Raw genomic sequence first — 17,138 nt, forward strand, 5'->3', positions numbered from 1 at the left:
GCACCTATGAGTAGTTCCATAACTGAGCTAATCTAGTAACATTGTTTGAGGCTATACTCTAAAATCCCATATGAATGCCCACTAATTTTGAAGAGATAAATGGTGAAATATATCAGGTAGGCAATCTTTGGGAATGAGACAGCAAGACAGAAAAAATTGATAAAAAATTAGTGATAAACACCATGACAGGTGCCTGCTATTAACCAAATGATACGGGCTATGGAGCTGGGCGGGAAGAGTGGGGGGAAGGGGGGGGGGGGGGGATTTTAACCCCTCCGAAATGAATGGCAGTATCAGTGGCGTAGGCAGGAAGGGGGGGGAGGGGGGTATTAAGTTTTGAGATCGTGTAAATGAAGGGTATTTTCTAGTGTTCTGCGAGTATCGAATTTTCTAATACTAGTGGTTTTGTATAATATTCTATTCAATATTTGCTTCGAGATGAACTGCGATATTAATATTTTTCCAAGTTGATCGTGGCAGGTTAGCCCCTATGAGCGCGCTTCTTACCGAGCACCAGTGCACCACGGAAAAGCTAAGCCCTCGCAGCTCGCTTCTGCAGGTTTTCACTTCCGTAGTGCACCTGTGCTTGGTAAGAAGCACATTTAACGGGGCTAACCCACCATGATCAGCACTTCGAAAAGTAGAAATATTTCAGCCGCATGCTTAGAAGGAAAGCTCATTTCCAAAGTGGGATGGTGCATGTGCACACCTGGTGTATTTGAAAAGAAACAGAAACTTGGTGAATGTTAATATGTACAATGCAGTAGTACTATTTTCAAAATTAATTTGGCATGCGTGAGTATATGCAGAGATGCTCTGACAACCTGTTTTAGTCATACATGATTGAAGAAAAAATATGTGCATATAGCAAGAATATTTATAAATCCCCTCTATTAGGTATAGCTTAGCATCCCCTCTATTAGGTATAGCTTGGCATCTCTATAGGTTTAATCTTATGCCAAATGTGTCGTTTACTCGCCATCCCAATGTAGGCATTGAACTTTTAGAGCCCACAAGCAATAAATATAGTTAGATTAAAATTAACTTAGCTTAGAAATGGATAACAGGAAGCTTGGCAACAACTTTCACAAAGTTCAGCTGGGTTTTCATTTAAGCATGTTGCAGTAGTGAAAGCTTTAGAAAAACTATTCAATACATATTTGAAGAATATTCGTCCATAACCATTATTTGCTTTGAATTTGCCTCAAACTCACAGTTCACTATTTGCAGGTGACTAGTATTTTTATTCTTATTTTAGGTGTGGGAAACGACTTCAGGCTGTTCGAACACCAGTTCACGAGGCGTTGCTGAAGATGCTCAAACTCAAGTAAGCAGGAGATTGTGCTGCTTCCTTAAAGTTTCATTGGAACCTGACATGGTGATTTCCACCTTCTTACTGCAGAACCAACATGGCCTGGGGTCGTTCCAACATTGACAAGTTCTGCCGTTACTCGGACTACTCACTTGGCCAGGTACATTTCCCGGCTTGGGCAACCTACATTGTGCCGTCATGCAAGTGTCCTTGCGTGCAGTTAAAGGGGCTCTGCAATCATATTTAAGCGTCTACTTTTTCTGCGGTTTCGACGTCTCTTGGGGTTCGGGCGAGCCAGCGGGCACGGAGAGAGTAACTAAATATCAGTGCGTCATATTTTAACCGGACGACGCGGAAACCTCCTCCACCGGCGGGGCGACCCGCGGCACCGAAAGCGCGCGATATGTAACGTCTTTGGTCCTGGGCTTACTACTGGTCTGAGCCGATAAAAGCTTCTTTTTAGTCGAAATACAAAATATAAGTGGCGTGAACCATTTCAATTATTTATAAAAGTAGTTTTTGTTCAGTATTTTAGATCAGAAAAGAAACAGATGCAGTTTATAAAGTAAGGAAACAAGAAATGACCCGTCGACATACCCGCCACCAAGCAGCGGAAAAGGCGGCGCATACTAGAAAGAAGTAGTGGGATCAGGCGCCGACACGGAAAAATCCCGGATGTACGCGGCGGCGCTGCGGTCGTATCGACTGGAGGATCCGACCGGATCCGAGCGTTTTGAAGGCCTTCGGCGAGAGGCTTTGTCTGGCCGTTTGGCAGCGCGAAATGGCTCCCATTCTGAACTGATCTTTGCCCCGTGTTGGCTGTCGTTTGTGGCCAATAAAATGTCATGCCGAATTAGTGTTTAATCGCGCAGCAAATGCACTACAGAAAAGTGCTTTGAGAGCACGTGCTGTCTCCGTTCCCAACCACGTGCTATATTCTCCGCGCTACTCCACGCCAAATTGGTTGCGCTGGCTCGTGTCATTCGCTACGGTCCATCTCAACGGCGTAGAGGAGCAGGCGCATATTTGCGCACGTTTGGCTCTGCAGCAAAGGGCCCATGTTTCGCTGTACATTGGTGGTTTTTCTGCCGTGGTGCCGTGCAATGTGAGCCCACGCGCATTCGCTCCGGATGAATTATCCGATGCGGAGTCTTCCCGAGTTTGAACTATCACACTTTTCCTTCCATAATAATGTATAGGCACTCGCCGGGACTTTTGAACACAATCGAATTAAACGAGAAGTCGAATTAAGCGAGGTCGAACTAACGAAAGTTTATTGTACTTGCCAGTCTTGTTATTTGCATGTACTTAATACAACTTGGATTCTTTTTTTTTTTTCATTTTACTTCACTTTGAATTTTCAGGAGGAGCTTCCCCTGAACTCTTAACCTGTCATCGACTGTAGGTATATTTATTTAGGGATTTTTTTCTAATTTATATTTGTTTATTTTTTGGCCCTCAAGGCCGTGACAGACGCCTAATCCGGCCCCTTAGTCATAAAGTTTGGAGACCCCTGATCTAGAACATTCTGGACAGGAACATGTGATATGTTCCGAGATTCTTCAGAGCGTTCTAGAAGAACAGCAAAACATAAAATGAAGAACTGCTACGACGGTGGGGTTTCAACCCTGTACCTTCGTGTAGAAACCCGTGCAGGATGAAATCTCGGCCGGGCACGTGCTAATATGACAATAATGTGTACACCGATATAAATATAAACTCGCATAATCTCCTACTGGGATTCTTCTCCCAGCGGTGGGGCTGTGCAATGCAGGAGCAAAAGGTGATGTGGGTGGGTAATTTAACTCAGAATATGTGATTTACTTTCAATATTGGTGTCCATCTTATCATATCTTATTGTCTTTTATTGTAATGCACCACACAAATGTGTGAGAATTCATGTGAACACCCCGTAGTCTTGGGTTTTAGGGTTGACTTAACAAAGTCTTCACCAGTTGTGCGTGCTTTCGTCAAAAATTGGTCGGTGCAGAGGTGTAATATGCTGCATAAATTTCCGTAGAACGACGTCTGGGTGGCACAAGAAATGAGAGGGGATGGTATATGAGAGGCCGTTCCTTGTCCACTCGTCCAAGATGTGTTTGTGGCAGCAGGAGATAGGTCCACGGGCTCGTGCCGCATGACAGTGGTGGGTGCGCAAGAGGTGAATGCCCGTGGCTTGGCTTACGGTAGAGGCAATTTTGCAGCACCCTGCGCCGCTATCTCCCAGGCGCATGTGCGGGATTGCCTGCGAAGTAAGTCGACAGAGAAAACCTGGGCACACTATTGGTCCATTTCAAGCGCACAATACAAAACTTTTTGGAAAAAGCACACACAGATAAAAGATGCCGATGGCTTCTTTCATCCGTGGCCCATGGCTGACGCAATAGCATTTGGCTGACAAACACTATGCATTAGCATAGTGTTTGTCTCTTGTACACAAAGAAAGTAACCAGTTGCCAGAAAGAAACAAAAGAAAAAAGGAGCCAACGGTGCCTCCGGGGCTCCTTTTTTCCTTCGGCAGCTTGTTCGCTGCATCATTGCTTTACACCAGGTAAAAAAAAGAACAGAAAAAAGGAAAAGAAGAAAAATAAAGAAAGGAGCCATGGTGGTTTCGTGGCTGATGTGATAGTGAGAGGAGAGAGATGTATCGCTTCCGTGACCAAGTTTTCTTGGCAACTTTAGACCTCCTTCTAAACACAAAAAATTTAAAAAATTAAAAATACAGTTGTACGAAAAAAAAAATTTAAAACTGGTTTTAGTGTTGTTTTATGTTCAGTAATCTTTTGCTGATAGTAAAACACTATCGAAATAAAACAGTGATGTTGCATGTGCAATCCTGTTTCACCTGATACTGGATGGAGAATGAGAAGAAACCAAAGGGGTCAAATTCTTCTTGCTTCTATTTCTCCACCCAGTCTTGGATGGTTTAAGAAAATAGTGCTATCAAAATATTTCTCTCATTATGCTGTCAATAGCAGAATGTATTTCTTTGGCACTTATTTTGGAAGATTTTGAGAAATTTGAAGTCCGACTGGTGACACTTAAAAGCGAAAGTCTAAAAAGTTTAACCAAAGACTAAGATACTCTAGAGAACCTTCACAAAAGGTTCTCTACACGGCATATTGATTTGCCAGTCGGGCTCCGAGTGCATGGGCGGCGCAGCACGCCAAAGACTGTGGCAGGCACTCATGGATGTCTTTCGCCCAGGTGTCCGTGGAGTACATGTGCGTGGCGGTGGGGCTGGCCGAGGACGTGGCGAGTGCCTCATCACCGCTCTCGTCATCGTCGTCGTCGTCGTCGAGCCAGCACTCGCCGCCCGGGGGCAGTGCGGGCTGCCTACGACGGGAGGCCGGCCTGGCAGCGGCTGGGCTGGACCTGCGCTCATGCCTGCACTTCCTGCTCGACCTGTACACCCAGTGGCTTGGCCCGCCAGATGCCATCGGCCAGCCACTTCTCACGGAGACCATTCGTTCGGTGAGCTTGTCTGCTTCTTTGGTATATGGGTCGTGGGCCCTAGAGTCGCTAGACAGGGGAATGTTCTCTTTGGCAACAGTGTTTTATGGCGATGGCTGCTATAGGGACTCCGGTGCTGCACTCACAGCGGCGGCATTGTTCCAGGCAGAAAACTCCATAATGTCATCAAATTGCGGGACTGCATTCAAAGTGTGGTGGCGACCACCATCTCGCTCGACCGAGATGGCGCTTGGCGATGTTGAGGGCGAGAAGTAGCACACAGCTGCTGCATTCTGGTTTCCGCTGGGAATGGCCTGCCGAGTGACTCTTTTTGCCAGGGGTAAACAAAAGTTCTCTGAGTGGCTGCAGTGAGTAATATTGTGCCCAGTGGCGCAGTGGCCATGTTAGCTGGTGGCGAACAAGCGGGAGTGGTGCGAGGCTTGAGGAACGCAAAACATAGCTCGTGTCTGCTGGGCCATGCCTCCACAAACTCGGGAACTCATCTGGATCACCGTTTCTATGGATCTCCTGGTGAGGCAGCAGGCCGCAACGAAGGGGCCATGCAGTCGAGCCTGGTTATATCACACTCCGGTATTTCGAATTATTGTTTATATCAAACAGTCCAGACATCCCCTTGAAAATTACATGTAATAGTATAGGAGCGTTGTCTTTTTGTGTCCAACTCCCATGGCGGGGACACCCGATAAAGCAAACGAAGCACGGCTGCCCATTGCTTTTCCTGCAATCTGATTGCGCCGGTGGCGAGCACATCGCTTGCGTTGCGGGGCTGGCAGACCGCCAAGCCAGCATACATGCGGGAAGATATGCAGCAAAAGAGCAGTTATAGGAAAGGAGAGACAATGAACAATAAAAAAAGAAGTGGAGGACGGCAAAAGCAAGGGGAAGGGCTCGCTGTTGGAACAGCCTGCGCCCTTTCCCCGAACACTGCTGATGCTGCGAGACTCCTTAGCCCCAAAATAACCCAAAATAAAATAAGCAAAAACAAAGTCTTCAGTGTGGATAACGAAGGTTGTGTAATCACACTTTGAGCTCCTTATCTTTGTTTACCTTTTTCTTTTATTATTGCTTTGCCTTTTTTTTTTTTTCTTCTGTTTGGATTTAGTGAGCTTTCTTTTTTGTTGCTTGCTAAACTTTTTTTATGGATCAAGAGAATTTTTTTACGCACCTCGCTTTTCCGTTTTTCTTTAATTTTTTTCGTGTTTTGTCGCTTATGCTCTGTGGAGGTCCCGGCCAGGTGCGTGTGTAAGCGCCGTGGTGTTTGAGGTCTCCGCCAACTACGCTCGACTGTATTTAGGGGCTCTTGGATGCTCTACAGTAGACTCTCATTAATTCAAACTCCAGGAAGTCACAGAGTTTAGTTTGAATTATCAGAAGTTTGAATTATCAGAAGTTTGAATTATCAAAAGTTTGAATTATCAGAAATTCATCTAAATATGATACTAGACAACATTATGATTTGTTACATGGGTAGCTACACATACACAGATTTTTGCCAGTTTCCTCTACATAGGCCTAATTATAAGCAAGTACAGGCATAACACATTGGTGAAAGAACTGAACTTTGTCTTTGTGGACGTCCAGAACACCGGCTGTGGACTACAGTCCGTAAAACGCATTTAGTGTACGTCGGGTATTGAGAGGATATGGGGAATACAGTACTAGACTCATTAATTCTAACTCCAAGAAGCCACAAAGTTTGTTTAAATTATCACAAGTTGGAATTATCAGAAATTCATCTAAATATGATGCAAGATAAAATTATGATATGTTATATGAATGACTACACATACAAAACAGATATTTAGTGATTTCCTCTCATAGGCCTACTGATCATAAGCAGGTGTGTATACATAAAACATTTGTGAAATGTATGACATAAGTTTATTTATCTTTTAAAGATGTTGTTTATCGTGGACTGTTTAGACAGCAGATCACAACTCAAAACAAACTTTACTTTGTTCATCAGGCCAAGAGGTTGTCTAATGTGGACTATTAAGCAAGGAACACATGAGCAATGAAAACTGGCACCACGCGGCAGTTTCCATAGCAACTTGCGCGGACGCTGTGACGTGGACCTATGCCATGCCGCCTCGTCACAGCGTCCGTGCAAGTTACTATGGAAATGTCTGCGTGGTGCCCGTTTTCAGAGCTCATGTGTGCCCACTTGAGCCCCGTTGAGTGCACTTCTCACCGAGCACCGGTGCACCGCGGGGAAGCAACACCCGCGGAAGCATGCTCCGCGAGTGTTGCTTCTCTGCAGCGCACCAGTGCTCGGAAAGAAGCGCACTCAACGAGGTCGCGAGAACGAAAAGTATGAATTAAGCGAAAAAGACGTTTGAATTAAGCGGCTTATAAATACATTAAAAACATAGCGGGACAACCAAAATTTTCAAATCTGTTTGAATTAACCGGAAGTATGAAAGTTAAAATTATTGCGAGCCTACTGTATTTGGTAAGCTCTCGTTTGTCGCGACCTTCAGTATTAGCAGACTCACCAGGAAATTTCAACTCGAGCTTAATTTAACATATTTCAGAGTGCAGCTCTTGGGCGTCCGTTTCCGGCTTGAGCGTCGTTGACCCAACGGGGGTCACGTGACCCCCCTGAGGTCACGTGATGCCCGTGACGTCACTGAGGAGGGGAGGAGTAGCAGGCAGGATGACGAGGTGAGGAGGAGGGAGGAGGGGTATACCCTCTCCTCAGTACCCTTCCATCCTCCTCCTCAAGAGCTGCACTCTAATTCGGCATTACAGGGAGTTGTAAACGGCTTTCATTATTTTTTTTCTTTCGGAGTCACCCCGCTGGCACGTACTGCGGCCAATTCAGCTTCTCGATTGACTTCTCAATTGATGACTAAGTCCGAATAAAGACCGGCATTTATAAAAATTAAGTACCAGCCAATGCTCTTTTATCTTTCTTACTGCTCTGGCCGGTGCATTCGATCACGACAGGATGGAACTCAAACGAGCTGGAAAACGCTGCCTTCAGGCATAAAAAGACATAGGGCAAAAGTTTGTCAACGTGGCGTCCAGCGAGATTTTGAGCCGGATGTCCGTCACATAAAACCGCCTTATTGAGGGGTCCTAGCAGACAGTCGAGCAGTGATACTACCCCCCCCCCCTCCCACAGGTGGTGATGCTCTCGGACATCTTCATGGAAAGCTCACAGTTCGACTGGATGCTGAGCCTCTTCATGGACATGTACCGGCACCACCCCAGCGAAGATGAAGTGCTTGCTCAGTACCTGGTCCTGGGCATCGCCAAGGCAGCAGCAGTTGTCGGCCTGGTACTGTGGGGTCTCTCTTCTTGTCCACAATGGGCCGGTGCAGTTTGGTTACTGTGGTACCACTGCTCCAGGGAAAACCTTTTTTTTTTATTAGCTGAATTAAAAGTTTCACTATTTATAGTATACTGATTCATTCCCTTTAAAGTCTGGTGTTAGTTTCGATATAGCTTGTTTCATTGATGCTCTGGATGTATAGCATATGCAAAAAGACTATGTTCTTGCGCATGCAAGGGGCGTGGCAACAAACATAAAGGAGCATCATAAAATAAGCTAGTAACTTGCTGCAATTAAGTAGGGTAGTCATTGCTTTGCTAACCAGGTTACATGATGTTTCACCCATTTTCTCTCTAGCACCTTTTTTTTCTTAATATACAAGTTTACGATACAAGAATGTTTCTCGCATAAAAATCTCTTCCTTTTCATAGATGTGCTTTCTAGAGAAGATTTCCAGTCTCGATTTATTAAAGCAGTCACGCCCCATACACATTAAATGTAATATATTCGTATCGAAAAGTATTTGAATTGGCAAGCAGATTTTAATGTGGTAAACAAAAATGCATATTGGCACGCACGTAGGTTGCGCCGTTGAAATGCACGCGTCCTTCCCCCGACAGGATTGGGACATGCAGGAGAAGATGCGCAAGTTTGTGGATCTCGGACTGCACAGCCCGATGCCGTCGACGCAGCTGCTGTCACTGCACGGGCTGCTGTACCTGCTGGCACAGCCGGGTGACGCGGCCGCGCCTCTGCTGCCCTCTGCCACAGACTACTTGGCGAGGCACCTCGACGATTCGACACTGTGAGGCCACATGTTTGTGAGGGGTCTGCGCCAATACCACCTGGAAGATGAGGCTTCTGCCTTTGCCCCCAAACGTCGTCACTAGTGGATCCGTGCAGCGGCGCTTACCTTGCGTTAGCATTGCTGCCAGCACGTCGTGTAGCAACGAGCGTGACACTAGCAGGTGGCGAAACTGAGACGGACACATCTACTACTTTGCGTTGTCTCCCGTCAAGTTACCACTTGGGGCGGGTCGGGGATCCTCTGACAACGACATCGTGCACAGGCCTCGTCTTCCAGGTGGTGTTGGCTGCGCCCACCTAAGGTGTCTACGCAGAAACAATAGGACTTACAACGGCTCAATCAGGCAGTGTATTACGCTTTATCTCCTTTCTCTGAACCCGTTGTTAGTTTCCACGTGTCTCGTTTTCTCGCACTTTTTTTACGTGATGGGACACAGAAACGGAATGTTTTCTTACGCGAGCGTGGGACGCAGAGACAAACCACAAGGAGCGTCGTAAGATAACTCTATCGGTCCTTGTGAACCACCGTGTGCAGAAAATGACAAAAACAATGTCCTTGAGGTCGTCTTAGACGTCGTTCTTGAGGTTGTCCAAGAAGTCACCATCAGGTCGTCCTAGAAGTCATCCTTGAGGTCGTTCTTGAGGTCATCCTAGACGTCATCCTCGAAGTCGTCCTTGAGGTTGTCCTAGACGTCCTCGAGGTAATCCTAGAAGTCATCCTTGAGGTCGTCCTAGACGTTGTCCTTGAGGTCGTCCGAGACGTCCCTGAGGTCGTTCTAGACATTGTCCTTGAGGTCGTCCTAAACGTCGTCCCTGAGGTCGTCCTAGGCATCGTTCTCTAGGCGTCGTCCTCAAGATTGTCCTAGAGGTTGTTTTTGAGGTCGTCCTAGAAGTCATCCTTGAGGTAGTCTTGGACGTTGTCCTCTAGGCGTCGTTCTTCAGGTCGTCCAAGAAGTCGTCCTTGAGGTCGTCCCACCATAGTGCAGCTTCGCTGGTCTTCCTTCTTCACCAGAGTGGAAAGGCTGAAAGTTCTTTGCATTCAAGGTTGACATTATACAAGACAGTCGAGCCCGGTTATATCTAACTCGGGTATTTTGAATTATTGTTTTTATCGAACAGTCCAAACATCCCCTTGAAAATCTCATGTAATAGTATACACTCCGTGCGACGCGACTGGCGCGCCGCCGCGCGGCCGGTACCGAAGGTAGGCAGCGAGAACCCCATTGAAAACGAAACCGAAACCACGCCACGTACGTTGGTACGCATTGAAGTCGGAGTGGTGCGGTTGCGCTGGGTTCACAGCATGAAGTGCTGCCTGTGCTGCGTCATTAAGTGCTTCAATAGTTATGCGTCATATCTCGTGGAGACAAAGTGTCACAGTTTTTCACCTCGCCGATGTTTTGTGGGACAGCGACAACGATGGAGCCGTGCCGTACGACGTGAGAAATTTAGTCTCCCGATCATGTCTGCCACTGTGTCGGCACGGCTGACATATTCTACACTGCCGCTTTGCGCTCTGCGTTTGTTTTCGTACCAGTAACGCCTACATGTGTCAGCGCCGATGGGACGAACCTACACTCGCAGGTATGCAGTGCCAATTTCGTTGGAGGAATGCCCTCCAAAGAAGTTTCGTCCTTATCGTACGTGTCGATGATATTTCCGGACAAGTATGGCACGCAATCTGTACTTCATAAAGAAAGATTAGAAAGGTAAAAAAAGTGGCAAATATAAATCTAAAGAAAACAACAATGAAACTCGGAATCACTGGAGAATCGACGTTTGAGTATGGAAGTTTATGTGGTGTGCTTTCTTTCTTGACCAGCCTCCTTTTGGATGTGGAAACGCTGACACCCAGAGTTCTGTAGACAACATTTTTTTTTCTCGGCTATAGAGCCACCTATCGCAAAGTGGTTCAAACTGGAAGTACCGTCCACTGGTCCCTTCCTACCTGTAAAGTGTGCACCTCCCACGATGAGTGGTATTATCTGACAGCCTTTGACGGTCAAAGCCAGTTCCCATTTAGTTACGCCGCCCAAACTAAATTTCCACCTGGTCTCGCTATGCCCACTCTTTTTGTTATAATAAGTGTTGTGCCAAGTGACGGTCATGTCAAAGTACCTGTGCGCCGAAAATCACCACCTCGCACAAGAGGTTATTACACAACAGCTGACCGCAAAAGCCCTTGGCGGCCAAACCGTGTGTTGGCCGACAACTTTGTTTTCTGGGGTTAGGAACCACCTTTCGTAAAGTTGTTTCAATTGGAAGTGCAGTCCACTAGTGCCTTCCTACCTCTAAAGTCTCCACCTCTCCCGACCAGTGGTATTCTCTTGACAGCCTTTTCATGGTCAAAACCGGTTCCCATTGGGTTACGCCGCCCAAACCAAATTTTCACCTGGTTTCCCTATGCCACCTTTTTTGTATAATAAGTGCTGTGTCATGTTACTGTCAAGTCCAAGCACATGTGTGCCCAAATCTGCACTTTGCACAGCCCGCTATAACACAACATTTTGGGTCCAATATTGGATATCCCGTACAGCTTTATTTCTTTATTCGTTAGAAACATAACTTCACACCTGCTGTCTTAAAGAAACTTGGCTCTCTTCGTGCAAAAACTTAGTGAACCTCTCACTCGCCTCCAAATATCATCGTTCCAGCAGTCCTAGGTTTACAGCGACGAGCGAAATAAATTTCCCACTCGGAGCAATTAAGGTGGCGGCCGTCTTGTTTTTCGGAAAATTACTCCAACTCCTTTTTCGGTCGCAACTAGAGAAATTAACCCTAATTACGACTCAAACTCAATATATAAGAAGTGGAGAACAGCTAAATGCCCTTCTGCCCCAGCACTCATGCAACGTCACACTCAACTTATCGGCTAAAAAAGCAAAAGTTTCGTCCGTGCGCGCTTCTGCCGCCACAGCTTGCATGCGAAAAGGCGCCGCAGGCTGCTGAACGCGCCTCACAGTCGAACGCCAGCTCCTCCGCTAGCGGCGCTGCGCGCGTTTTTCAAAGCGCCCCCTATAGTTCCCGCACGGAGTGTATAGGAGCGTTGTTTTTCTGTGTCGAACTCCCATGGCAGGGACACTCGATATGGTGAACGAAGCACTGCGGCCCCTCGCTTCTCCCGGGGTCGGATTGCGCAGGTGGCGAGCACATAGCTCGCGTTACGGAGCTGGCTGACTGCCAAGCCAGCATACATGCGGGGATACACAGCAAAAAAAAGGGCAACCGTTAAAAAAAAAAAAAAGTGGGGATGGCAAAAGCAAGGGCAAAAGGGCACGCGCTCATAGGGAGGGCAGGGAGTGCCCGCTGTTGGAACTGTTGGAACAATAGCGTGCGCTCTTTCCCCGAACACCGCTGTCACTGTGCGACTCCTTAGCCCCAAAATAAAATAAGCCAAAAAGAAAAACTTCGTCAAGTCGAGTGTGTCGACAACGGTTGAGCAATCACACTTTGATCGCCTCACTTTGCTTAACTTTTTCTTTCACCGTTAATGCTTTGCCCATTTTTTTTCTTCTCTTTTTGCCTTTCTTTTTTCTTGCCTAAATTTAGTGAGCTTTCTTTTTGTTCCTTGCTTAACTTTAGTCTATGGATCGAGAGCTTTTTTGTTTTTTTTGTTTTGTTGCGGGTGCTGTGTGGAGTTCGTGGCTAAGCGTGCTCGTAAATGATCACAAACACTATCTTTTTCCATCTTTACCAACTACGCTCTACTGTATTTAGTGGCTCTTAGATGCAATATTTAGTAGGGTCCCATTTGTCGCGGCCTTCGGTGTTAGCAGAGACGCACGGAAATTTCAACTGGAGCGTAAATTAACATATTGTGAGGGTGTTTAGGGGGCAAAGAATAAGCAGGCGGAGACGACAGTTTGCCCAGCCAAGACTGAACCTATTCTGAAACGCGCGCGCAAACACGCCTGAGCACGCGCTGTCCCTCGAGCACATCGGCACCCAAGTTGACAGCACTGGGCACGCCACTTGGTCGCCACAAATGCTGCCTCTTCGGAGAAGGCCATCCTGGCCGAAAGGTGGAGCCAGCATGCTAAGGTTGGGGCTGGCGAGGTTTGAAATGCTTGAGCCGACCGACATGCACAACATGCCGACCACGGTTGCGGCGATCAGATGAAGGCTGTTCAGGCTCCACGAGGTAGTTGACAGGGGATGTTTGGCAAATGACTCGATATGGTCCTTGGTATTTTGGGAGGAGTTTTTCAGAGAGCCCAAGCTGGCAGATAGGAAAATATACGAGTATGAGGTCATTGCATTAAATTGGTGATTCTGATGTCGGTCTTCATAAGAGCATTTGGAGGCTTGTTGATGGAGTAATGTGCGTGTACGGGCGAGTTGGCGGCAAGCCTCTGCACGGTAGGAGGCTTGTGAATTGCTATCCTCGTCGAGAATGTCAGACGGGTATTGAATAATAGTGTCCGGTGTGGATAGAAGGCTCACGGCCGTGCAGCAAATAAAAGGGTGAGAATCCAGTCATGGATTGAATGGCTGAGTTATAGGCAAATGTGTCAAATGGTAACATGGTGTCCCAGTTGGAGTGGGTGTTGGCAATGGACATAGAGAGCATGTCCGCGAGTGTATGGTTGAAGCGTTCTGTAAGGCCGTTGGTTTGCGGCTAATAAGGTGATGTCAGTCAGTGATCAACATTGCAGGCTTGCAGTAAGGCTTCAACAGTTCTTGAAAAGAAGGATTTTCCGCGGTAACTATTCAGAATGTTGTGGAGGATGAACCGTGCGATGGCTTTGGCAGTGGCCTCATGAAGGGATGCGGTCTCAACGTATCTGGGCGCGTGGTCAATAGCCACAATGATATAGTGATTCTGAGCTGTTGATAAAGGCAGAGTACCAAAAATATCAATTTTGACAACCTCGAAGGGGTACCGCGGTGGCTGGAGGGGCTGAAGGAGACCGCTGGAAGGAGATGGTGGTTGTTTACGATGTTGGCATGGTTGACATGATAATGTCAACCATGCCAACATGCTCGGACGTCGGATGGACGTAGTGGGCGACTGTGCGGTACATTCCGGGCCAAAAATAGCGATGGCGGACTCTGGCATAGGTTTTAAAAAGGCCAAGATGTGAGGCAGTGGGGTCATCATGAAGACAATATTTTTGTATATATATCAAATTATTGATATATCGAACTATTTTACGATCCCCTTTGAATTCGATATATCCGGGTTAGACTGTAAACACTTTGCACGAATGTCATTTTAGGTGCCAATATGACATGGCAGGGTACTATAGCACATCTCCACTGACAGAGGCTACCCATGGCTAGTCATGGGCGCACCACAGTAACCATGCTTTGTAAATTGTAAACCTTTTTTAAGGCGCTTTTGGTGTGCCTTTTGCCAAAGAATAAGCGCCCTACGTTCACTCAGCATGGAGAGTGACGCGATTGTTCTTAGGCCTAACCACTTTCACGATATAGCTGTCCGAAAGCGGATCACACACAACGGCATGTTTGTTGACATCAACGCATCCGATGGACGAAGCACGTCCGGGGATGGGCAATTCCTCGACCCCAGTTTCACGAGGCGTGCACGCCGCTCGGTTTCACAGTTGATCACTTCCACAACCACGCAAGTTCAGCCATTACGAGAGTGGCTTGGCTTGGCTTGACTTGGCCTGGCCGCTTGGCAGCAAAAAAAAATTAGCTTCAAGACTCGTGGAGCCGAAAATTAAAAGTTTGTTCATTACGTGGAAAAAAGAAAGAAGTTCAAATATTATTGCCTGTTGTGGGAGGTGCGTTCATTATGCGAGTGTGTTCATTACGCGAGTAAATATGGTATTTACAGCGCTCTCAGCTAAATCGGCACAATGCCAAAAACTTAATTGTTGTCGGTACTTCTGGACATGTCATCGTCATTGAAAGCTTCCCCAGCTTCATCGACATACTCACAAATTCGCAACAATAGCTTACTGACACAGTTGTAAAATGACAACAAGAAACGAAAGAAGGGGGGAACGAGTGAAGCGACGAAAGACCCAATACAAAGACGCGAGCAACGCTTCAAGCCAACAAGAAAGGAAAGTAACCTGCATATTTTGTTTTGCTGCATGTCCGCGAGGGCGTGAGGGGTAGAGGGGAGGGGGCAAGGTGCGTGGCACGTCGCGTCAACAGCGGTTGCATTCCCCTCCGTCCTTTTCCCCCCCTTGCGTCGGGAGCGTACATGAGCGGCGCTGGCCACAGACTGGCACGAAGCCCGACGCCCATAGATTGCGTGCGATCAGCGGCCATGGTGGGTCGCTGGCCGCTGCTGTTTCAGTTGTTTTCGTGCACCAAAAGCTTTCTGACACAAGAAGTGGCATGGCGCAGCGCTATGGCGACGCCGGCTCGGTGACTGGTAGCTCCATGCGCTTGATGGGTTCGTGAAATTTGGTCACGAATATAGGTTGAAATTTTCTTGTCACGATTATAGGTTGACCTTTAAATTTTGACAACATTTCTAAAAAAAGAAAAGGCTGACTTATATTCAAATAAATATGTACCGTAAAGTTCCGAGAGAATGCCCGCACCGAGATCGCCCATCCTGTTTTTCTGGCTAAACATCAGTAACATAAAAATTTCGTCGGATGTTACGTAATATTCGACGGGAATTGCATCAACCGCGCAATTGGCTGTACCGACACGTCTGACAAGCGAGTTGATAGCGGGTTCTTGCGTTTTTGTCCGTGATGTGTGCACACAATATCGGCTCCTGTAACACATGAGTTGTTTCCACGTGTATGATGCACCGTGAAATGCAAATTTGCTGTATCCGCAATCTGCGGTATCCGTTCCCGTGACATTAAGTTTGTAGCGGGTTCCTGCGTCTTTGTCCGCAATCTCCGTGGGCGATCTTGATTCCACGCTAGTTGGTCCCGCGTCATTGAAAATATGATTCAGCTGTATTCTCGATCTGTATTTGTTCCCGTAACATACGAGTTTGTAGAGGATTCCCGCGTTTTTGTCCGCGATCTGCGCGTGCGGTATCTGTTCCCGTGACAGCCAAGTTTGTAGCGGGTTCCCGCGTGTTTATTGCACCATAAACTTTAATCTCCTGCGTCCGCGATTTGTAGTATTCATTCCCGTCAGATGCGAATTCTCGGCGGGTTTTCGCGAGTCCTTCGCACCGTGAAACTCTAATCTGCTGTGTCCGCAATTTGCGGTATCTTTCCCGTGACACAGGAGTTTGTAGCGAATTGCCACGTGTTCATCACATTGTGAAATGCGAATTTGCGGTGTCCGCGATCTGCGGTATCAGTTCCCACGTGACGTGGTTTGTAGCCGGTGCCAACGTGTTTATCATTAATTTTTGATAAAGTTTTACTGTGGCATCTCCAGGTTTGCTGTGGCATCCCCCATGTTTTTCACCATTTATCTCTTTATTTTGGGTGGGCGTTCTTTTGGAATTTTACGATAGTTGTATTCTACAGAGAGAGAGAGATCGCGTTGTTATGTTGGAAGAGAATAAAAGTGGGGGGAGGAGAGGGCCAATTGTGGATGCGCACCGGGCGCTTTTGTCACTGGCTCATATTCTACAGATCCTAAAACATGTGCGTGCAAAACTTGGTTGTGATAGGGCAATATCAGTGCAGAAGTTCCTGCGCACAAACTAAGAAGGGCATGTTTCAGAGAAAGGTGGTCATAGGGGTGTCATATCAATTTTTTGTTTTCAATAAAATTTTTATACGGGTTAGAAAAATGTGTTTACACAATGGGATGGACCTTACTTTTGCAAGGTACTTTCTTGTTTTCATGAGAACAAATTGCCAAAATCGCTGCGCAGATTGCCATTAAAATGCAATAGCATTTTGCACCTTTTTTGTATATCGTAAACGTTTCTCTACTAAACTGCTATGGAACTGCTGTGAAAAATCTAGGAATATTTTTCATAAACGTTTATAATTTTTTTATCACATTTAAAATTAATTCACACAATTTTCTGATCTTAACTCTCTAACCGAGCACTAGTTGGGAGTTACAAAAATTCATATGAATAAGCCAATAAACTGAGTGCAATTAAACTTTTCACAAAGGTGTCTTCAAGTGGTGCATTTGTCAGACAGCAAAACAAACGGGCAAACTGCCCAAGGTCAATGGAGCAATGGGTGGTTTAGCCATCTACCAGAGTGTGCTAAACAAGGGCTGAAACCGAAACGCGAGTCACACTTGTGGTTGGGCTTTGTGGTCCGTAAGAGGGGGCACTCATTATTGGTAGGCCAGGGGTTAGTTCAAGCAAATTTCAAAATTTTGGTTGTCCTGCTATGCTGTCTACGT

The 17,138-nt window shown here is 46.6% G+C and overlaps 1 protein-coding gene across 2 annotated transcripts in view; it reads left to right on the forward strand.

The window, feature by feature from the left end:
- The window catches only part of LOC8038527 (huntingtin), a 209,288-nt gene that overhangs the window by 163,760 nt on the left and 28,390 nt on the right, over positions 1-17,138 (forward strand). For both annotated transcript variants that reach the window (XM_040504714.1, XM_029978929.3), the window contains exons 44-48: positions 1,259-1,327; positions 1,403-1,472; positions 4,520-4,786; positions 7,914-8,069; positions 8,684-8,868. In XM_040504714.1, the coding sequence (XP_040360648.1) occupies positions 1,259-1,327; positions 1,403-1,472; positions 4,520-4,786; positions 7,914-8,069; positions 8,684-8,868 (747 nt within the window). The remainder of the gene's footprint in view (positions 1-1,258; positions 1,328-1,402; positions 1,473-4,519; positions 4,787-7,913; positions 8,070-8,683; positions 8,869-17,138) is intronic.

Source organism: Ixodes scapularis, unplaced genomic scaffold, assembly GCF_016920785.2.
Source record: "Ixodes scapularis isolate PalLabHiFi unplaced genomic scaffold, ASM1692078v2 PGA_scaffold9__187_contigs__length_104089568, whole genome shotgun sequence".
In the NCBI taxonomy this organism is placed as follows: domain Eukaryota; kingdom Metazoa; phylum Arthropoda; class Arachnida; order Ixodida; family Ixodidae; genus Ixodes; species Ixodes scapularis.